The following is a 23,974-nucleotide window of genomic DNA, read 5'->3' on the forward strand; positions in this document are numbered from 1 at the left end:
GTACCCTGGCACTCCATGATAACGGAGCGCCTCCTTTATGATATTCCAGGGCAGGGTGTTGAACGCGTTAGCGATGTCATGCGACACCGCCAAAACCACCTCGCCCCGGTCAACTGCTTCCTCCGCCAGGACCGCCAGGACCCTCACGCGCATGCGTGGAGGAAGCAGTATAGCGTCAACTGTTGAACGCCCTTTACGGAAACCATACTGGTTGTCCTCCAGATCCGAATCAGCTCATAATTTTAAGGTTTTAAATCCATCATACTTACGTTAAATCGAACTTGTTAATCCTATTCATTTCTGTAGGTTTCAACACTCAAATTACCCACGTAAACCATAATTTAAGGATTTTTTGCACCGTTGCACTAGTAAAAAGACGTCAACTTCGCGCGCGAAATGCAACTAACGCGGAACGACGAATATGAATTTAGGCACAAGTCGACTTATCTCATTATACCTAATTTTATAAGTAAAGGATCACGTATGCAATAAGAAGATAACTAGACAAAACTCTTTTTTACTTTTTAGGTTTTGCTATTTATGACTAGACTCGTATTTTTTATTTGAGATTCACGAAATAAAATACATTATATTGACTTATCTCCTTTTTACCATGATAGTTCGTAAAATTTTGTACCCAACTGTGTAATTAACTCATTTTTCACATTTTCTGACTTATCCCCTTTTGCCTTAACACCACAGAATTAATATAACTGTTAAAATTACGAAATACTGAACCTGAACGTTCTCTCTTTGCATAAAAGTGCTGAAATAATAATATCTATTACCACCACCCATTCAAATGCATAGATCGACAGTCAAACCGCTGTTACTAAGCCACCAGGACCCTAACAAATATAATATAACCAACGCAGTCCCTAATATTATAATACACTATTGAATCACCATCACTCATATTTTCCGTCACAACAAATCGTTACTAAAGTTATAAGTGCAAAAGTAGCTCTGCCTGTCTGTGGCACTTTTTCGCCTAAATGAATTAAGCACTTGGAACACATAAATAAAATAAAATGTTAGGAAAAACATGTAGCTTTTTTTTTGTTTTACTAGGATAGTTTTTATATGCATTGTAATATGTAAATATAAATAAAAAATCGTTGTAGCGTTAATTTCTGTGAGACAGTAAATCGAGGCGTTAGATACCTACGTGTTCGACACGTGTTTCGCTTCTCCTCGAAGCTTCTTCAGGACATGTTGACTCGTCAACAAGCGGAAATTAACGCTACATATTTTTCCAACATTTTCTGTTATGGATTTCCACAAATTAACACCTGATTCTATAATTTGACACAGAAATAGCATAGAACCTAAGAAATATGTATGTATATTCCTACTGTACTGTACTGGGCATATACTATTTTACCTCTGGGTGTGAATTTTCTTTAGGACGCGGGTGAAACCGCGTGGAACAACTAGTGTATTATAAAATTTCCGTAAGAACAGCGTGGACACGTTACGAATCATGTGCACGGGGCATCGTGGAAAGTTTAGAGGAAGAGAGTGATTCTACAATTTGGCGGCCAATTGAGCCGAGTCAATAACACCCCACGACGTTTCTAGACGTTTTGAATCAACTCTGTTATGTAACTAGATTACAATGTTTTTTAGAGTTGTTCGGTTGTTGTGTCTGTGGAAAATCGTGAAAGTAATTAGATTGTAAATTGGGGAAATTTACTTTTTTGTTCCTTCAAGGTTTTTTAGTTCTTTATTTACAATCTTCTCATTTTCAACTGTTATGTGAAGTCCTAAGTTAGTTCTTCTTTCACTTCAGGATGCTTTCTCAAACTTCTCGATAGAAACGTCTAATTACAAAACCTAATTTAAAACTACTTGGAACATTAGCCGTCTTACCACAAAAACTTTTAAACGTCAGTTTAAGGCCATAGATTTCTGTTTTATTCATGTTGTTGACAAGATTATTTGCTCTTATACCTATACCATACCTTCCTATATATAAAAAGATGATAAATCATGTGTTCCGTTTCATATACCTGTCATCAATTAAGATAATGTCAATATTGACAGGATACAAAACTAATAATTATTTTATTGGCACAAATCGCACATTCTTTAATTTGTCTGATTACGACTTGACCTATTGAATTGAAAGTCATTTAGGTCAAAAAAAAAATCTTTGAAACTGCTAAGCCGATTAGAAAAAATATTTGGTTGTCATAGAACCTATTTTTCGAGAAAGGTACGATTAACTCCTTTTATTTAGGTGCCCAAAATAGTACCTACCTACTCGCCAGAATCTGATGAAATTATATTATAGAGTTATAGAGGAGAGGAGTGTTTTTCTTGGAAGTATGAATCTATGTTTCCAACCATTTGTTTTTTTTTCAAGAAATTGCTTTAAATTCTATAACAGATAAATCATAATACAGAGTAAATATTGACTGTACAAGTTTGCACTCGACTGTGAAGTCTCTCACAGGAGGTATGGCCAGTTAGCAACACGTAGGTAGCCGCTTGTTTATTTTCCGAGTGTTAAATCATACAAGTTCAATGCCACTGGGTATTCCGGTCCTAATATTTAGAAAAAATATGATGTACGTTCCATGTTAAAAATAAATTAGTAGGTGTGTCCAAATTGTTGTTTTTTTGGTACCGAAACTTATCAAATATGGGCACGGATAATTTTTTTTTTATTGTAATCGTGCATCCATCACAGGATTTTGATAAATGTAATGCATACGAAAGCGCAATATCCGCTTTTAATTAATTGCGTTTTGAACTTTTTTTTTTGTTTTTTCAATTTTCTAGTACTTTTAATGAAACTGTCTTCAGTTTGTTTACGATGTACGATGTGAGAAAACCCAAAGCAGGAAAGTAGATATGTACAACTTATTAAGAATAAGTTGGTGACCGCCATTTTATGTCTTAGCCCCAAACTTAATTTGACAATACAATTTGTTGCGATTAAAGTGACGATAAATAAATAATAGATAAGATTTTATATAAATTTTACAGATAAATAATTATTTGATTAGTTTGGCAATTGTGATGTGACAGGACATAACTATGATCCTATGATGTCAAAATTAATTATATTAGTTTTTAGTCTGCTTGGACTATCAAGTGTGTGTGTAGGACAAATAGTGCAACTTGGACAGTGTGATGCAAATGTGCCGATACAAGAAGATTTTGACCTCGAAAGTGTAAGAAGTTTTATACCAAGTGTTATTGTTTTTAATGATATGTCATTCTAATGAAGATGATGAATGATCCTTACATTTTTATTTTTCACTTGTTATATCACTTATCGTAGCATTATTAGCATTATTATCTACTCATACATATTTTAATTTCAAATAAAATTACAATTGTAAAATATCAAATGGAAAGTAAGAAGGGATAGAATCAATACCGATCATATTTCAGTTTTTTATAACAAAAGGTTTGAAAGCATAACAAAATTAAAATATTAGTAAACTTTTAGCGTCTTACCACAAAAACTCTTTAACGTCAGTTTAAGACTTGTCTAAAAAAATGTCAAATTATGACGTTGACATAAGGTTCATTTTGGAGATACATTTTTTTTAGACAAGTGTAAAACAGTTGTTAAATTTTTTATAGTAAGGCCATTAATGTTCTCTTTACACACAATAAGAAAATTTACAAGTAGTTCAATAGAACTACAAGAATTGTCCCGTTCTACTAAGGAACTAAGTAATAAGGCAAGTTTTACAAAACTTCGGTAACCGTAACTTGTAAAGGCCATGCTTAGACTTGACCGTTGCTGTATTAAGATAATTTATTATTTCCTTAAATGGCGTAGGTACCATATAATATGAGCACACTAAAACATAACACCTGCAACTGTTATATCTTCGTTCCCAATTACATTTATTCACGTACATTAGATTAAATCGATATAATATTTTCACGTCATCCCTTAATCGTATCAGATATGAGATCTCGTTGCTACCTATATAATTTTACTGATACTAATATTACAAAGGTAATAAATGGATCTTTAATGAATAAATAGAAATAATGAAATGAAGATGGAAACGCTATAGGCATATAGATTTTCCATCTGGAGCGCGAAGAGCAGATAAAAGTTGTCAAGCACGATTTGTGTGCATGGGGTAATTCTAGAACAAATTAACAGATATATAGGTAATCTATCTAAACGCCAAATAAAATATTTGAACGATAACAGAAGGGGATTAAGAGATTATTTCAGTTATGTCAATGAAGGCCTAATTTAATTTAATAGATTATACTGCCTTATCTTCGTAATCCATATAGTGCGAGCGGAAACGTAACATCTTATGAATGTCTAATTATGTCAGTAGAATTCAAACGATAATTAACTTTATAATAATACGATTAAGGAAAAAAAAGTTAGATATTTACACATTGTATGTATCATTTTCTGTTTGTAAAGTAACATCCAATATCAATTACAATTTGCGCAATATTTTGTTATTTTGGGGGAGGACTGCGTTCAGCAGTGAACGGCAATTGGCTGATATGATGATCATAACAGCATACCTCCATCAAAGGACCAGATAGGAAAAGTAATGAAGTGCCTAAGAGTGTCCTCAGAGAATTTTAATAAAAAATCGTACAGCTCTAAAATCTTTGTTGGTTGGACGTCTCGTATGACTGAGTCTAGTTAACAGACTACTATGACGAAAATAATCACTCTTCAACTCTCTAAACTTCGTCTAGTAAGACCAACATCTAGTCTTACCTATCCCTGTACGACTACTTTTGACATTCGTATTATTTTCTCAGTTTTTAGGCACCTGGCATGAAATATCCCGTTTGGATAACCCAAATCAACCCGGTGACTGTTCATTATATGAACTAGCAAACGAAAATAATGTGCTGAATATAAAACATTCATCTGTCAACCGAAACTTCCACGAAGAAGCAAAAGGCACAGTTACTCAAGATGGAAATACCGCTAAACTCAAGTTGTCGATATCATCTTTTGAAAATCGTAAGTATTTAATACTTTTTTTTACGATTCTTATAGCGATTGGAAATATTACCTACCTATAACTAAACTCAGTTTTTTTTTTCATTGTGCTGTTACAATTATTATCACAAAAGCGTAAACAAATCGGCTAAGCTGAACTCATTTGTAAAAATGAGCTTTATTTTATCTTATACACTGAAATCACAAATCTCTCTTGATCAAGCATGGTTACGCTAATTTCTTCCCTGTATGAGAAAAGGTCCCGTACCCTACAGGACAGTGAAAAGGCTGATAATGATTATGATAATTTATATCTAATTTTAATTACAAAACGCCCTTTTTTCAGCCATCGACTTCTGGGTACGATCAACAGACTACTCAACCTTTGCCATTACATTCTCCTGCGAAAATATCTCAAATCTACAAAGGAGAAGTAAGTACCATTTTAGTACAATATATCTATTAACAACAGCATTTTATTATAATGGAACGGTTATGGAAATCATAATAACCTCCTTTTCCTTTCACAGTTCACATATGGGTACTTGGACGAGAAAGAGCATTCAGCGAAATGGCACTTGCACTTATTTACACAACTATTTTAAATACATTTGGTATCCAATCATCAGAATTCAGAACTATTGATCATAGTGATGATGCCTGCTACATCCTACCAGTCATTGAACCTGGTGAACCTATCATATTACCAGGACAATGTGACCCAACTCTTCCTGTGCTACAAAACTTCAACGTAGATAGAGTAAGTATATGCTTTATACTTACTAATTTAACTACTTAAACAACTAGTCACTTAACACACTATGATAAAAAAAAAATCTGTCTTTAGCAATATTTTAAAATGAGAACATCATATTGTTATTTAAGTTTTAAGTGTTTCATTGAATGAACATAATTAAAGACAATTTGAAGTCAAAAATGTTCAATCGTTATTAATGTCATACAATAGTTTTCAGGCTTATGGCACCAGATTTCAAGCTACGAAACTCCTAACACGAATGGTGCCTGCGTCAGGTCTGAGTTTAGCAGGTCTAATGAAGGGGTCAACATAGTCAATAGTGAGGTAGTGAACCAACAACTGCTCACTCTAGATGGACATGCAACAGTCAGCAGTACTGATAATAGCGCCAAATTATCTGTGGTGCTAAATATTCCTGGAGCTAGTAAGTATTTACGAGCAATATCTGAAGAAATTCGGTATGCTTTGAAAATGAGCTGATACTTATCAAATTCTTTTTATAGCTAATACACCACAGGACTTATGGATCTTGGCCAGTGATTATGACACCTATGCAGTTGCTTATACTTGTATTAATACAAGTCCTACCAACAAACAAGGTTAGTTCCTTTGCATATTACTTAGCACTCCATTAATGTAAATGTGCACACACTTGATGGTGTTGTTCAACTAAAATGGATCTCATAACCGTCCTCAGTATCCCACCTATCACCAGTCCGAAAATTAAGTCAATTCATTCAACCATTTTAATGTGAAAACATGATCATTCTCTTTCGGATTTATAAGGATTACCTATTTATCTGTATGTTATTTTTCTTGTAGTCTACAGCTGGATTCTCAGCCGAACACGAGTAATGCCTCAAACCGTTCAAACAACAGTTGACCAAGTAGTCGACTCGTACATGGATCTCAATTACCAGTATTATAAGCAAACTGACCAGTCAGATGCAGGCTGTTTCTTTTATCCTGAACCCGTGGCTAATCAGCCTGTAGTGTTCAGAGGCCAGTGTGAATCTGTTAACGTTCAAGCTATGCAGAACTTTAATATTGAAAGAGTAAGTTTAATGAACAGCACTTCTTATGATCCTCCTAGAGTTTAATTTATATACTTATATAGTCTGAAAGAATAGTTCTCAATGAAAATATGAGAACATTTACTTCGAAATGTAAATGTTACACTGAACTGTAACTAATTCTCACTCTAATTTATTGAACAAAAAAATTTATAGCGCTAGAGAAGTTTATTGTATTAAAAATCGTTGACCATTATTGTTCATTACAGTACATGGGATTATGGCACAACATCGAACTATATCCAACGGCCTTCCAAAGCGGGACTTGCAGTAATGCTGATTACGAATTAGTGGGCAGCAGTGTCACCGTGGTTAACACTCAAGTTAACAATGAGAGGTTGTATACTGTGAATGCAGTGGGTGTACCTGCGGCGTCTGATGGATCAGCTAAGCTCGTTGTGACATTCCCCATTCCAGGAAGCGATCGTAAGTTTTACAAACAAAAAAAAACAGTGGCAAAGACTGGCTGAAAAGCCCTCTGAATGTTTGTTTTTTGTTTGTGTGTGTTCATTAGGAATATACTTATAGCGTTTTTTAAATTTTTACAGAAACTGTATCAAGTGATTACTGGGTGCTGGATACTGATTATGACAATTACGCCTTGGTATATAGCTGTTCCAATCTAAACGCTGATGAAATGCAAGGTAGAGTATTTGGCCATGCTTTTTTCTTATGCCCAGATTTTTTATTACTTGAAACATTTAACATCTTATTCTAATAACAGTTGATCTCTAAGAGATTATTCAAACTTTTAACAGCCGTTTCCAACAGTTTATCTGTTGATTTACTTACTAGAGATAGAATTTTAACGTCAGTTTCATACAAGTAATATCAAATTCCTCTCTCTATAACAAGTATGCAATTTTAATCGTAACTATATATCTAATACTTCGTATCCTTTTCAGTGAGCTCATGGAAACTGAGTAGAGCAAAATCACTATCTACAGCCTCTTCAACTGCAATAAACAACATAATAAATACTGTATCAGTTCTTGATTCACGATACTATGAAACCATGGACCAATCAGTACAGGGATGCTTCTACTTCCCTGAAGCCCAAGCTGGTGTCCCAGTTGTGTTCCCTGGACAGTGTGATGAGAATATCGCTGTAGTTCAAGACTTTGACTTGCAGAGGGTATGTTTGATATTTTAGAAAAAAAAACAACTCTAAGTCCCAGTTTTTATTTACTCGTCTTTCACGGGATCTGCTTCGAAAATATTCTGTAGCGTGGGATAAATATTCTTAATCAATTTATTACAGTTCCTTGGCGTATGGCACGAGATCCAATCATACCCAAAAGCAGAACAGTCAGGACATTGCATCAATCATCAATACACACCCCTCGATAACACACGTCTTAATCTGGAATCTTCTTCGGTCAACGACCAATTTCTGGGAATCATAAACGGAGTAGTAGCTAGAGCCAGCGCTACGGATAACGCTGGGAGATTGACAGCTACTATCACAGTCAATGGTGAAGGTACGAAAAATTTTGTTTCTGGTTCACATACTTTTCTTCATTTACCCATATAACACTACTCTGTAACTGTTGTTTTTTTTTTTCAGCTAAAACCATACCATTCTGGATCCTCAACACGGATTACACTGACTACGCGTTCGCATATTCTTGTGTGAATCTAAATTCAGATTTTAGAGGAGGTAAAGATATTTCACAAATTAATATCATCTTGAAAATTAGAATCGTCATTTCTTAACAAATATAAACGTTTCAGTGTGGAGTTGGAAACTTAGCAGAACCAAGCAGTTGTCAGCAGCAGCGAACACAGCTATTGCGAGTATTGTAGCAAGTAACGTTGTGTTACAAGATACTTACTTTGAAAGAATTGATCAGTCCGATGAAGCTTGCTTCTACTTACCTGAACTTGAACGTGGTGAGGCAGTCATACTTCCTGGACAATGTGACACTAGCATCAGAGGAATTCCGAATTTCGACATCACAAAAGTAAGCAAATTGATCTTGTTTTAGTTACACATACTGCATATATTTTCGGGCGTGATACTCAATGACTCTATTTACAGTATTCTGGCCGCTGGCGTCTCGTTGAAAGCTACGGCTCCGACTTCCAAGTGGGCACATGTAATGTAGCCCGTTACACCGTGGAAAACCCTACAACTCTAAGTGTTGTCAACTCGCAAGTCATAAATGCAGAGCTCGCTGAGATTTCTGGAACAGCTACTATTTCTAGCAACGATGGAACAGGAGAGCTTACTTTCTCCTTCCCCAGTCGTAAGTTTGAATTGAAGAGCTTCCGGTATCCCTTGAACAGAATTCTGTGAAGATTAATATATACCTATCAAATACCTGTACATAATAGAGGTACCTATACGTTTGTACTTCTTTTCAGAATCTGCATCCTTCGAGTTTAAAATACTCACTACGGATTACATTTCATATGCTCTTGGATACGGATGTGTTAACATCAACAATAATCAAAGAAGAGGTAAGTACCAAACTAAGAAATGCATATAGGTATTTATAATATTTTAAGAAATTTTTCAGTAAACGAAAATATTTATATAATATTATTAGTTTACAGCTGGAAAATGAGCCGTGATAATACTCTGAGCCAAAATGCCATCGACTCTATGAACCGGGTTATAGACAGTATAAATGTGTTAAACAATCGATTCTATTACTATGTGGACCGTACCGATACTGGATGCTTCTACTTCCCTACACCCGACCCGAGTTCTATCGTCAGATTCCGAGGTCAATGCGAAAATATTCCTGTAGTAACGGGTTTTAATACGCAGAGGGTAAGTTAGTGAAAATTAAAACATTTATTAAAACATGAGTTCACAAATAAACGTAGTAGTTCCTCAATGATGTCCTTCTTTAAGTCTAAATCTATTCTTTCATTCCAGTACTTGGGTACTTGGTATGATATCGAATCATACCCCGGGGACTTCCAAGATGGGACATGTAACACAGCCACGTATTCTGAGGGCAATGACGTGACTATAGTCAATACTCAAGTAGTTAATCAGTTGCTGGTGTCTATAAGGGGTAATGCTGTACTCGAAGCCAGTACAGATGGAAGTGCTAAACTCAAAGCAACCTTCAATATAGGCGGTACTGATGGTAAGAACCGAACCACAAACGCGTTGATCCAAATTACGAGTTGGATAAAATTGTGTATGCACATTATTATTTTTGCTATAAATTATTAAAGGGTTTTATTAAATTTTCAGTGACATCGGAATACTGGGTCTTAGCTACGGATTATGACTCGTATTCACTAGTATATTCCTGTCGACCCATAGACGATGAGTATGTGCAAGGTAGGTAACAAATAAAAAAAAACTATTCGTACATTCAACTGTAATTGAATGATTTAGTTACTGTTAGTCTTCCTTTATATAAATAAATAAATAAGTAAATAAATAAATAAAAATTTAGTTTCAAATGATGTACAATATTTAAATTTGATCCTACAGTGACAAGTTGGAAACTGAGCAGAACAAGAACGCTACCAACTGCAGCTGCAAACGCTATCAACAATGTGATGAGCAACATTAGAGTATTAGACCAGAGATATTTCCTGCCTCGCGATCAGAGCGCGCAGGGATGTTTCTACTACCCTGAGCCACAACCCGGACAAGCAGTTATCTTCCCAGGACAGTGCGACGATAATATCGCAGCGGTCCCGAACTTTGACCTGAATCTGGTAAGATTTACATAATCCGTTAGTTATTTCATTCACTATTGTATCAAAGTGGAATTTAAAAAAACGATTTGGCTTTTCAGTTCCAAGGCACATGGCATGAGATTACATCTTATCCAAAGAATAACCAACCTGGCGAGTGTATCAGGGAGGTGTTCACAGTAACTTCAGCTACCAGCATGCACTTAAATTCATTTAGTGTCATAAATCAAAGAGAATACACTGCAGAAGGAGTAGTCACCTTTGCTACCGATGATGGTAGTGGAAAACTGCAAATTAACCTTATTAATATGGGACCACCAGGTAATGAAATCTTGTTTAAACATGGAATATTTTTTACCAAAATGAGTTGATAAATTCATATTTTATTGTTTTTCGTTTACAGTTCCGGTGCCTTACTGGATTTTAAGCACGGACTACAATGACTATGCGTTGGTTTACAGTTGTAGAAACATTAACAGCGAACAAAGAGAAAGTTAGTAAGACATTTCAAAGATATTTCAGAAAGCCTTATTACAACTTATGTCCTTGTTCCGTCTTTTTGTGTTCTGAGTAAACTTTTACGATATTTTTTATTTCTTTTAGTCTGGAGTTGGAAGCTCAGCAGAACTCAACAGCTGTCGACTGCTGGTAGCCAGGCTATCGACGAAGCAATGTTGGCCGTGGATGTGCTGAGGAATCAATACTTCGAAGACATTGACCAGTCTGATGCTGCTTGTTTCCACTTGCCTGACATTACACCCGGACAAGATGTCGTTCTTCCGGGCCAATGTGATGAGAACATCAGAGGAATACCCAACTTCGATTTAACACGGGTACGATTCATTTCATTTATCCAAGAGCAACATGAACGATGTAAACTTCAACGACAAATAATAGCTATGACTTTTAATGCAGGAGTAGAAGCTGCATTTTACATAGCAATCAACTACAAGTCAGGCGGATGTTTCTATTACCATTTCGGGGCTGGCATGTTCCAAGATGAAAAGCCCGTGAAATAAAAGACTAAATAAAAAAGAAGATCCCAATTATTTATAATTGTATGTCATTTTACAGTTCTCCGGAGAGTGGCGCCTCATTGAAAGTTACGGGTCCCGATACCAAAGTGGAACGTGCAACGTGGCTGAATACAGAGTGCAATCCAGCAACGTCCTCGCTGTCACCAACTCACAGGTCGTCAATGCGGCACTGGGTTCTATTTCGGGAACTGCTACTGTTACTAGTACCGATGGAAGTGGACAACTCACTTTCGGTTACTCATCGAGTAAGTTTTTACAAAGAGTTATCACAAATCTTATAAAGTAATTATAATACATAATATTATTACTGGATATCAATGTGTTAAATATAATTAAATCATTTCTACTTTCAAGGACCCCGGACGTATGAACTCTTTGTACTAGATACTGACTACGACTCGTATGCGCTGTACTATGGCTGCGTCAACATGGCTAACAATCAAAGAAGAGGTAAATCGTATAAAATAACAATTTCCATAGAAGCGTCAAACCCGACGTGATTATGTACTAAACAGATGTTGTTTGTCTTTAGTAACGAGTTGGAAGTTCAGTCGCACCAACACCCTGAGTCAAGCTGCAAACGACAAAATAAATCAAATCATGGATTCCATCGAAGTCTTGCACCAGCCCTACTACTATACTGTGGATCGCACTCCCGAGGGTTGTTTCTACTTCCCTGTGCCTGACGGAAATACTCCGGTTAGGTTCCGTGGACAGTGTGATGAGAATATTCCTGTAGTTAACAACTTCGATGTTTCCCGGGTAAGTGTGTGAAATCAGCTTTGCTCAGAATTACTATCACTTTCATCAACTGTTGCTTTCAAAATGCTTATTTGAGCACAAAATATCAGGGGATTGTCTATTTATATTTGTTACTTAATATTTATTTCAGTATCAAGGGCTTTGGCACGACATCGAATCATATCCCGTGCCTTTCCAAGATGGCGACTGCCCCAACGCTTTCTACGCTCCGTACGACAGCTCCTCGGTTACTGTTACCAATACTCACGTCGTCAACCAGAAGCTGGACGTTATCACTGGGCTAGCAACAGCTCCTGCTGATGGAAGTGCGAAACTAAAAGTTACATTCAATATACAAAATAACCAATGTAAGTTTTTGGAACGAAACAAACAGGATCTATTTCTGGGCAAAAACCTTTACACTTCAAATATTTTTGCTTTCTGATTGCAGTTACTTCAGATTACTGGGTGTTGGATACCGACTACGATTCGTATGCGCTTGTTTATTCCTGCACAAACGTGAACGCTGACTACATGACAGGTAGGCTTGACGTTTATAAAATAACACCTTCAACGCTGGTAAAAAAAAAAGATAGTAGAATATCATAACAACTGTTTAATTTCCAGTGTCTAGTTGGAAACTCAGTAGAACAAAGTCGTTATCTACTGCTGCCGCAACAGCTATTAACAACATTATGAGTAACATCCAAGTGTTAGATCAGAGGTACTACGTAAATCGTGATCAGTCTCCTGAAGGCTGTTTCTACTACCCTGACCCACAACCAGGACAAGCAGTTATCTTCCCAGGACAGTGTGATGATAACATCGTAGCGGTCCCGAACTTTGACCTGAATTTGGTAAGATTTACAAAATCTAGTAGGTATTCAATTCATTATTGAGTGCAGTTTAAGAAATACGGTTTGACTTTCAGTTCCAAGGCACATGGCATGAGATTACCTCCTATCCGAAGGATAACCAACCTGGCGAGTGTATCAGGGAGGTGTTCACGGTTACGTCACCCACAAGCATGCAGTTAAATTCATTTAGTGTCATAAATCAAAGAGAATACACTGCAGAAGGAGTAGTCACCTTTGCTACCGATGATGGTAGTGGAAAACTGCAAATTAACCTTATTAACATGGGACCACCAGGTAATGAAATCTTGTTTAAACATGGAATATTTTTTACCAAAATGAGTTGATAAATTCATATTTTATTGTTTTTCGTTTACAGTTCCGGTGCCTTACTGGATTTTAAGCACGGACTACAATGACTATGCGTTGGTTTACAGTTGTAGAAACATTAACAGCGAACAAAGAGAAAGTTAGTAAGACATTTCAAAGATATTTCAGAAAGCCTTATTACAACTTATGTCCTTGTTCCGTCTTTTTGTGTTCTGAGTAAACTTTTACGATATTTTTTATTTCTTTTAGTCTGGAGTTGGAAGCTCAGCAGAACTCAACAGCTGTCGACTGCTGGTAGCCAGGCTATCGACGAAGCAATGTTGGCCGTGGATGTGCTGAGGAATCAATACTTCGAAGACATTGACCAGTCTGATGCTGCTTGTTTCCACTTGCCTGACATTACACCCGGACAAGATGTCGTTCTTCCGGGCCAATGTGATGAGAACATCAGAGGAATACCCAACTTCGATTTAACACGGGTACGATTTCATTTCATTTCTCCAAGGGCAACATGAAGTATGTAACCTTCAACGACAAATAATAGCTATGACTTTTAATGCAGGAGTAGAAGCTGCACTTTACATAGCAACCAGCTACAAGTCAGGCGGATGTTTCTATTACCATTTCGGGGCTGGCATGTTCCAAGATGAAAAGCCCGTGAAATAAAAGACTAAATAAAAAAGAAGTTCCCAATTATATATCATTATATGTATGTCATTTTACAGTTCGCTGGAGAGTGGCGTCTTATTGAAAGCTACGGGTCCCGATACCAAAGTGGAACGTGCAACGTGGCTGAATACAGAGTACAATCCAGCAACGTCCTCGCTGTCACCAACTCACAGGTCGTCAATGCGGCACTGGGTTCTATTTCGGGAACTGCTACTGTTACTAGTACCGATGGAAGTGGACAACTCACTTTCGGTTACTCATCGAGTAAGTATTACAAAGAGTTAACACAAATCTTATAAAGTAATTATAATAATATTATTACTGGATATCAATGCGTTAACAATAATCAAATCATTTCTACTTTCAAGGACCCCGGACGTATGAACTCTTTGTACTCGATACTGACTACGACTCGTACGCACTGTACTATGGCTGCGTCAACATGGCTAACAATCAAAGAAGAGGTAAATCGCATAAAATATCAATTTCCATAGAAGCGTCAAACCCGACGTGATTATGTACTAAACAAATGTTGTTTGTCTTTAGTAACGAGTTGGAAGTTCAGTCGCACCAACACCCTGAGTCAAGCTGCAAACGACAAAATAAATCAAATCATGGATTCCATCGAAGTCTTGCATCAGCCCTACTACTATACTGTGGATCGCACTCCCGAGGGTTGTTTCTACTTCCCTGTGCCTGACGGAAATACTCCGGTTAGGTTCCGTGGACAGTGTGATGAGAATATTCCTGTAGTTAACAACTTCGATGTTTCCCGGGTAAGTGTGTGAAATCAGCTTTGCTCAAAATTACTATCACTTTCATCAACTGTTGCTTTCAAAATGCCTATTTGAGTTCAAAATATCAGGGGATTATCTATTTATATTTGTAACTTAATATTTATTTCAGTATCAAGGGCTTTGGCACGACATTGAATCATATCCCGTGCCTTTCCAAGATGGCGACTGCCCCAACGCTTTCTACGCTCCGTACGACAGCTCCTCGGTTACTGTTACCAATACTCACGTCGTCAACCAGAAGCTGGACGTTATCACTGGGCTAGCAACAGCTTCTGCTGATGGAAGTGCGAAACTAAAAGTTACATTCAATATACAAAATAACCAGTGTAAGTTTTTGGAACGAAACAAACAGGATCTATTTCTGGGCAAAAACCTTTACACTTCAAATATTTTTGCTTTCTGATTGCAGTTACTTCAGATTACTGGGTGTTAGATACCGACTACGATTCGTATGCGCTTGTTTATTCCTGTACAAACTTGAACGCTGACTACATGACAGGTAGGCTTGACGTTTATAAAATAACACCTTTAACGCTGGTAAAAAAGAAAGATAATAGAATATCATAACAATTGTTTAATTTCCAGTGTCTAGTTGGAAACTCAGTAGAACAAAGTCGTTATCTACTGCTGCCGCAACAGCTATTAACAACATTATGAGTAACACCCAAGTGTTAGATCAGAGGTACTACGTAAATCGTGATCAGTCTCCTGAAGGCTGTTTCTACTACCCTGACCCACAACCAGGACAAGCGGTTATCTTCCCAGGACAGTGTGATGATAACATCGCAGCGGTCCCGAACTTTGACCTGAATCGCGTAAGATTTACAAAATATATTAAGTATTTCATCCACTATTGTGCCTAAGTTGAGTCTATTAAAAAAACTATTTGATTTTCAGTTCCAAGGCACATGGCATGAGATTACCTCCTATCCAAAGGATAACCAACCTGGCGAGTGTATCAGGGAGGTGTTCACGGTTACGTCACCTACAAGCATGCAGTTAAATTCATTTAGTGTCATAAATCAAAGACTATTCACAGCAGAAGGAGTAGTGACATTTGCTACCGATGATGGTAGTGGAAAACTGCAGATCAACCTTATTAATATGGGACCGCCAGGTAACCGCAGCTTTACACATTTTTATGCCGTACATAGTGTATGTTGTTGTATGTATGTTAATGTAAATTAAACGTTGTTTCTTCATTTACAGTTCCGGTACCCTACTGGATTTTGACCACGGACTACATTGACTACGCGTTGGTATACAGTTGTAGGAACATCAACAGCGATCAGAGAGAAAGTAAGTTGAGACACTTTACGATAGCTTCAGAAAGCCTTACCACAGTACATTTGATTGTAATCGTGTTTTTTTTTTAATTATTTTAGTCTGGAGTTGGAAGCTCAGCAGAAGTCGACAACTGTCGGCTGCAGGCTCTCTGGCTATCGACAACGCAATGGCAGCCGTTGATGTACTGAGGAATAAATACTTCGAGGACATCCCACAAACAGACAGCGCTTGCTTCTATTACCCCGTTCTGGGCCCCAATGATCCTGTTATATTCCCTGGTCAATGTGACGCTAACATACCGGTCGTTCAGAACTTTGACGTTTCTATGGTAAGCAAAATTAGAGGTATATAATGGATCATCCATAGAATTGAAAATTGAATAGGACAAAATGTAATTATTTTTTTATTTTCAGTACATGGGTCGTTGGCGATTAATTGAATCATATTACTCTGATTTCCAAGAAGGAACGTGCAATGCTGCTACGTACACTGAAAATGATGACGGCACAGTAGTCGTGTACAATACAAAAGTAGTCGAAGAACAGCTTAATAGTATAACAGGATCAGCGGTATTAGCTAGTGATGGAAGCGGAAAATTCACTGTTACTTTCCCTAATGGTATTTATTAACTTCATTAAATCCGAATAAAAAAAAACACTGCCTTAAATTAAATTTGATTTACAATAAAAATGTTTATTTAATTTCTAGGCGCAACACCTGTAGAATACTGGATTTTGGGCACAGACTATCACTCATATGCTTTGGTGTATAGCTGCGTCAATCTACCCGATGATCTCAGGAGAGGTAAGTCTGCTTTAGGACTGAGGACTAAACACATCAGATTGTTGGTATTATTGTCCAGCGTTTTCACATATTTTAACAATATTGTATTTTAACTTATTCAGTTTGGACCTGGAAATTGAGCAGGGGGGACAGTCTGTCAGACTATGCAACTCATTCGATCAACCAGATAATGAACTCCGTGGATGTTCTTGATGCTCGGTATTACCAGGCCGTGGACCAGACTGACACTGGCTGTTTCTACTTCCCCGAACCTGATAAGGACACTACTGTTGTGTTCCCTGGACAGTGCGATGAAAACATTCCCGTTGTTGCTAATTTCGATGCCGATAGGGTATGTCAACTTACATCCTGTCTCACTAGACATACGTAACAAGTGATAAAAAATATATACCTAACTAGAGTTTAAACTATGAACTTTAAAAATGTGCTGATCCTCGAATTGGCCTCAAAGATTTTCTCATAGGGCCTGTGTATTAGCTTTGGTCAAACAATAATTCCCGATCCAAGAATAAATATTTTCATCTTCTACAGTACGCCGGCACCTGGTACGACATTGAATCCTATCCAACGAGCTTCCAGTCTGGTACTTGTAACACCGTAACATACACGACCAATACCGATGGAACAATTACTGTTCAAAATACTCAAGTCGTGAACCAAGTATTACAGACTACGACAGGCACTGCTACTCAAACTGCTACCGATAATTCTGCTAAATTCGATGTGACGTTCACTCTGAGCTCTGGTCCAGGTAGAAACCATTATATTTGTCTTTAGTGCACTTGTGTTCGTTATTCCAACGAGTTTTACTGCAATATAACTATTTTCTGTTGCAGTCACTACTAAATATTGGGTACTGGCCACCGATTATGACTCCTACTCCCTGGTGTATTCATGCAGAAACATTGATTCAGAATCAAGAGCAGGTAAAACTTAGAAAAAAATGTTATACAAATAAGAGCTACTATTTTAGAACATGGGATATCAATTTTTGCTTGAACAGTTTACAGCTGGAAATTGAGCAGAACGCCGTATCTGCCAGCAGCCGCTGCACCAGTAATCAACGAAATAATCAACAGTGTACAAGTGCTTGAGCAACGTTACTATGTCCCAAGAAGCCATTCTGAGGAATCTTGCTTCTTTTACCCCGACAACAATGGTGGTGACGTCATTTTAAATGGCCAATGTCTACCTGACTTGGAAGTGCCAGCCGTTACGTCATTTAGTCCTAGCGCGGTGAGTAGTGAAACCATAAATCGTTAATAGCAGATAATTTAAATTCTAATCAATGATATCTATTAAATGTTTTTAGTTTTCTGGAGTATGGCATGAGGTAGCTAGATTCCCATCTACTCTACAAAATGGTGAATGTACGGCTACCGAATATTTAACGAATGGTAATGGCTTCAATGTAATTAAAACAAGCGTGATTGAGGAAGCATTGTTGAGCACAAATCAAGTGGCCGAAGTTGATGCCACGGGGAGAGGTGTCATTAGGTTTGAAAGCAGTGAAGGTAAGTTCCACGATATACTCTCTAAAGTATTTTCCTGTATAAGTAATTTTACTATGAATCGAGTACCTATACCGTCAGTTGCACAAAGCTCCATTAAAATTAAAGCTTCATGAAATCTTTTTATTTTGTTGACAAAGAAAGAGTCAGCAATAGATTTAAAGAAGCTTTAACTTTAATGGAGCTTTGTGCAACTGACGGCTAATCAAGCAAACTTAATGGTCATTTGCATATTTAAAACGAAGCTTCCAATTATTTCTAAATTCAAAAATTAGCAAGAATTTTGTCCTAAATAATCATTACATTGTTTATTTCAGTTCCCTTCAACAGTATCTACATATTGGCCACCGATAATACCCAATATGCTCTTGCATACAGCTGTAGAAACGTCGACGCCAACAGCAAGCAAAGTAACTAACATTTATTTCATACCACGTTATTTATCTTACTCTTATAATTCTCTATTAGATGTTTACCGTCAAATCATTGTTTGCAGTCTACAGTTGGAAGCTCAGTCGCTCCCGAGCAGGACTATCTGAAGCTGCAAACATTATTATCGATGAGCTTGTGAGCCAAAATATTGATCTCTTTGAGGGTTACTATCGATACACGAAACAAGATAACTCAGCGTGCTTCCACTATCCTGTGCACGATGAACTTCCCGATAGTATCATACTTCCTGGACCCTGCGATGATTCTATTCGTGGAATTCCTAACTTTAACACAAAAGAGGTAAGTACCTATCTTGTTTCACTAAATACATATCCCTGTCCCACTTAACACAACGATTGTTTAAATATACTGCCTCTACATCGCGGATTGAATGATTAAAATTGAAAACGTTTTACTAATTTACTTTAATGGTTTTTTTTACTTAGTATCTTGGAATCTGGAACGAAATCGCCAGATATCCAATAGCATCACAGCAAGGCCAGTGTAACCGTGGCGTATACACATCTCTTAATGATGTCATCTACGTGCAAAACAGCCAAGTAATCAATGAGCATTTAGCTACGATATCAGGCCAAGCTACACTTGTAGGCCAAGACGGCTACGGAGACCTATTAGTTACCTTCAACGTTGGTGACGGTAAGTTATTTATTAATAGCCCTAACATTAAAATCTCACCAATTTTTGTAAATCTTAATGAAAATATTAAAACATCCTAACTTCAGTATTGCTGATGTAAGGAAGCAGATCTACTACATATTAATTGAAATGGCATTACATTCTACCTAATTAATCGTGTACCAAGACTATTATAAAATTTAATTTACTAGTCGTTATATTCTAATCAAATTATTAGAACTAGTTGGCATAGTGATTAAAATTATAAATCCGCTGATTGATCGATAATCAAAAAGAGTCTAGTTTTATTGAAATATCAGCATTCGAAAAAGCAACCCCGATAAGAACAAAAAAGCAGAAGTAAAGGTGCTTGCGTATTATAAGAGTAACCTTAAGTAAGTGTTGTATTGATAGAATAAAATAAAAAAAAAATTGTGAATGTAACCTTTAAATTACAGAGACCAGAAGAGCAGAGTACTCCGTTCTAGAAACAGACTACATAAACTATGCCCTTTTGTACAGCTGTACAAACGTAGACGGTGGAAACAGACGAGGTAATACACCGAAACATTTAATTTTGTAGCTACTTTATCAATTACAACTAACGCTTACATGACAAAACCTTTAAAGTTATTAATGTTTAATAATATAAATATGTTTTATAAAGAAATTCATGTTTGCTATCGATACGGTAGCTAAGTGTGGGAAGCAGTTAGTGTTTTAATACATATGACAACCAGAAATTAAATGAAAATTTATTTACAGTGAACAGTTGGAAGCTGAGTAGAACCACAGAACTGTCTCCGCAAGCGAATAATGCTATTAATAATGTCATCGCTAACACAGAGGGGCTCCATGAAATGTATTACCAGACCACGAGCCAAACTGACGCAGACTGTTTCCACTATCCTGAGTTCAATAACCCAGAAACAATCGTGTTGCCTGGACCTTGTAACGAATCTATCACCGGAATGCCTAATTTCAGTATTGCTAATGTAAGGAAGCAGATCTACTACATAATTGAAATGGCATTACATTCTACCTAATTAATCGTGTAACACGGCTGTTATGAAATTTACGAAGTAACAATATGTATGTGGGATATTAGGTAATTGCATTGATCCATTGTTTTTACAGTATCTCGGAGATTGGATTGAAGTGGCCAGATACCCACAAACAGCTCAAACTGGACAATGTAACCGAGCCACATACTCTAGTGATGGTGTCAATTCCATCTCTATAGTCAACAGCCAAGTGGTTAATGAGGCTTTATCAACGATATCAGGCCAAGGTGTACTTGCCAGTAACGACGGATCTGGAGTACTGCGAGTCACTTTCAACGTTGGTGGTGGTAAGAATTTAAATTACATTAATACTAGGCTCACTGAGACGAAATATTTTAGTTCATGCATTATTTTATAATGCTAGAGTAAACTAATGTTAATTAAGAATTATAAGTTAACATATTTCTGGTTTAATGAAATGGATTACAATATTTTATTGCAGAGAACAGAATTTCAGACTACTACGTACTCGCAACAGATTATACAACTTATTCTCTTGTGTACACTTGCACAAACCTACCTGAGGGAAGAAGACAAGGTAAGATAATAAAAACAATTCAAATCTGATTTCAAAAACTTGAAGCTAGTAAGCTAAATAGCTTTTTTAAAATAATTGTTCAAAATCTCTACAATCCTGCTTGTCTTTTTTCACAGTTGGCAGTTGGAAACTGAGTAGAACTGGCACATTAAGCCCAACCGCTCTTGACATCATGGATGACGTGATCAGCGACACGCAGGGCCTCAACCAAACCTATTACCAAGAAACAAGTCAGACTGACGATTCTTGCTTCTATTACCCGGAACCAGTGATTGATGGACTTGGCACATCCATTCTGTTGCCTGGAAGCTGTGATACATCTATTAAAGGCGTTGAAAACTTTAATGTAACTGCTGTAAGTGTTTGAAAATCGTATTCTGCAAATTGCGAAGAATCAAACTTTTTAGTTATTGCAATAATGTCCTCTTACATTATTTTCAGTTTGCGAGAACTTGGTATCACATCCGGCGATACGACTCAGTCCAGGGCAGGTCTTGCAGTGGCACTAGATTGAGAGTTAACGAACAAACTAGTAACCTGGATATTACTGACTTCGATGTCGTTGGTGGAGAATTAGCGACGACGGACTATACAGGTCGGGTCAGTTCTACCGACGGAAGTGGAAAAATCACTATAGAAATTCCTGCTGCGAACTCAGGTGGTAAGTAAAATATTTTTATAAGCACATTTTTGGCTTTTTCCAAACATTTGCTATAAATAGGTTTCATTTTCAGAATCAACGGAGATGGATCTATACATTTTGGCGACTAACTACAACGAATATGCCCTCGCGTACTCTTGCGAAAATGTTGGCACACGACGCCGAGGTAGGTTGTTCATCAACATGGTGATTTTCTTCTACCAATTAAGCTATTGTGATGCAGTAGATAATCTTAAAATACAAGCTGTTGATTTGCATCCGTGCCATATTCAAGGAGGTAATTATGCTAATGATTCTCGACCCAAATCAATTAAAAAATTGGTACGTATTTTTTTTTCTTTATTTTTTTTTTCAGAATTCCGTAAATGTCATCTAGCCTTATTTAATTTGGCGCGTATGTTACTGGCGTTGAAACCGTGCTGCACCCTCACACAAACGCAAACACAAAGCATACGCAACGATCACTCATAAATTTCATTCATAAAATTGGATTACTTCGGAAATACCACGACATTACAATGACAAAAAAAGCAGTGCATATTAGTTATTTCCCATCTACTGTAATTCCAATCGATTATTTACGTATTGTATGTCCTCCTCCTGAACTATGGCACAAATGCAAATCAACACCTTGTAGAACTATCCTTTATTAGCTCAGTTGATGGCAAATCTTCCTACGACTACTAAAACCTTTCATGATTTTCAACTAATTATTTATCAATGCATCTAATTTACTCTCACAGTTCGTGCATGGCAGCTGAGCACTGACAGAACAATGCCAGCTTCAGGCGTCGCCGTCATCAACGAACTCGAACAGAACATGCGGGAACTTCACAATCCGTACTTCAACCAAGTGCCCCACAACGAAGATTGTGAGGAACCCAGCTCAGCAATTCTGTTCAAGAGCAGTATTATTGTGATATTTATATGTACTGTATTGCAAGCGCTATGGTAGAAATTACCTAGGATCTATTTAGATGTAAATTATTCAGACCAGTTGTACATAATGTTTTTATATTTATTTTAAGAAGAAATATAATTAAATTCTAAGATAATAGTCACTGTTGTTTTATTTCATTTCACATTCTCTTTGAGGCTTAAGCAATACCAAAACACTTTTGTGTTAAATAAATATGAATGTTATGGAAACCAGGTCAATAACGTACGATGGGCTTCTGTCATTCTTATGGGTTGGAATGCGGCGTGAGGCAGGGGGTTAACCTCACCCACGCTTTTTAACCTTTACATGAATGAGATGATCGAGGAGCTCAGCAGTACCAGAGTCGGTTGTTTTATAGACGGTTTTTCTGTAAACCATATAAGTTATGCGGATGATAAGGTGCTCCTGAGTGCCTCGGTTTGTGGTCTCTGACGGCTTATTGCACAGTGTGAAGAGTACGCCAGAACACATGGTCTGATTTCTAATAGCAGCAAATCAGAGATTATGGTATTTGAGAGCGGTGGACGATACCAGTAATAAAATTAAACGAAAAACCCTTTATACATACACAAATTCAAATATATACTTGACCCCCGATCTCAAAGATGATGCTGATGTAGAACGAGAGCGGAGAGCGTTTTCGATTAGAGCGAACATGCTGGTCCGCAGATTTGCTCGCCAGAAATAAAAGTTACTCTCTTTCGGGCTTACTGCACGATATTTTACACCTGCAGCCTGTGGCCCAGATGTACGCGGAAGTCCTACAGCGGTCTCCACGTTCAGTGTAATAGTGCGTTTAGGATGCTGCTGGGGCTGCCCTGTTTCTGTAGCGATGTTTGATGTACATGTAGATTTCTTCTATGCAACAATGCGAAAGCGGGCTGCAACCCTGGTGAGTAAGGTGCGGATCAGCTCCAACAGTATCCTAAACATTATAGCTGATAGGTTGGATTGGGTTTATAGAAATCGCTGTTGCGCTATTTCTCACGGTATGGCACAGAAATAACTTATTGGTATGTTTTGTTTTAAATTAACATAAAATTAAGTTTTTAACTAACATTATGAGTAGAAGACACACAGAAGTGGAGAAATACAGAATGTTACAAAAGAATCCTAAAGTTGAAAGGAGGATAAAATCCTATCACACAAAAATTTTTAAATACTAAATGGATGTTATTACAAAAAATATTTCATTCCATTGCATGTAAACATCCATT

The 23,974-nt window shown here is 37.0% G+C and overlaps 1 protein-coding gene across 3 annotated transcripts; it reads left to right on the top strand.

Moving 5' to 3' along the window:
* The first annotated feature begins 3,005 nt into the window (after positions 1 to 3,005).
* Positions 3,006 to 22,874, top strand: LOC124640271. Of its 3 annotated transcripts, none has more exons than XM_047177975.1 (58): positions 3,006 to 3,182; positions 4,771 to 4,978; positions 5,304 to 5,390; positions 5,488 to 5,717; positions 5,925 to 6,138; positions 6,218 to 6,313; positions 6,537 to 6,769; positions 6,997 to 7,213; positions 7,336 to 7,431; positions 7,693 to 7,922; positions 8,049 to 8,268; positions 8,355 to 8,447; positions 8,522 to 8,751; positions 8,829 to 9,036; positions 9,155 to 9,250; positions 9,340 to 9,566; positions 9,675 to 9,891; positions 10,002 to 10,091; positions 10,248 to 10,477; positions 10,558 to 10,777; positions 10,860 to 10,949; positions 11,060 to 11,289; positions 11,531 to 11,738; positions 11,848 to 11,943; positions 12,026 to 12,255; positions 12,386 to 12,602; positions 12,686 to 12,775; positions 12,862 to 13,091; positions 13,166 to 13,385; positions 13,468 to 13,557; positions 13,668 to 13,897; positions 14,144 to 14,351; positions 14,456 to 14,551; positions 14,634 to 14,863; positions 14,994 to 15,210; positions 15,294 to 15,383; positions 15,470 to 15,699; positions 15,782 to 16,001; positions 16,094 to 16,183; positions 16,270 to 16,499; positions 16,585 to 16,789; positions 16,880 to 16,975; positions 17,077 to 17,306; positions 17,507 to 17,726; positions 17,812 to 17,901; positions 17,979 to 18,211; positions 18,288 to 18,489; positions 18,804 to 18,896; positions 18,983 to 19,218; positions 19,365 to 19,575; positions 20,013 to 20,108; positions 20,320 to 20,549; positions 20,692 to 20,905; positions 21,061 to 21,156; positions 21,273 to 21,511; positions 21,598 to 21,817; positions 21,891 to 22,055; positions 22,452 to 22,674. In XM_047177975.1, the coding sequence occupies exons 1-58, from the start codon at positions 3,054 to 3,056 to the stop codon at positions 22,502 to 22,504; spliced, it is 10,242 nt and encodes a 3,413-aa protein (XP_047033931.1). In that variant the 5' UTR covers positions 3,006 to 3,053; the 3' UTR covers positions 22,505 to 22,674. The 3 variants fall into 3 exon arrangements, with proteins under 3 accessions (XP_047033931.1, XP_047033930.1, XP_047033932.1); XM_047177974.1 differs by having other exon boundaries at positions 3,011 to 3,182; positions 21,891 to 21,983; positions 22,561 to 22,874; XM_047177976.1 differs by lacking the exons at positions 11,531 to 11,738; positions 11,848 to 11,943; positions 12,026 to 12,255; ... (4 more) ...; positions 13,468 to 13,557; positions 13,668 to 13,897 and having other exon boundaries at positions 3,013 to 3,182; positions 21,891 to 21,983; positions 22,561 to 22,874.
* Positions 22,875 to 23,974: the final 1,100 nt, after the last annotated feature.

This window comes from Helicoverpa zea, chromosome 20, assembly GCF_022581195.2.
Source record: "Helicoverpa zea isolate HzStark_Cry1AcR chromosome 20, ilHelZeax1.1, whole genome shotgun sequence".
Taxonomy (NCBI): Eukaryota; Metazoa; Arthropoda; class Insecta; order Lepidoptera; family Noctuidae; genus Helicoverpa; species Helicoverpa zea.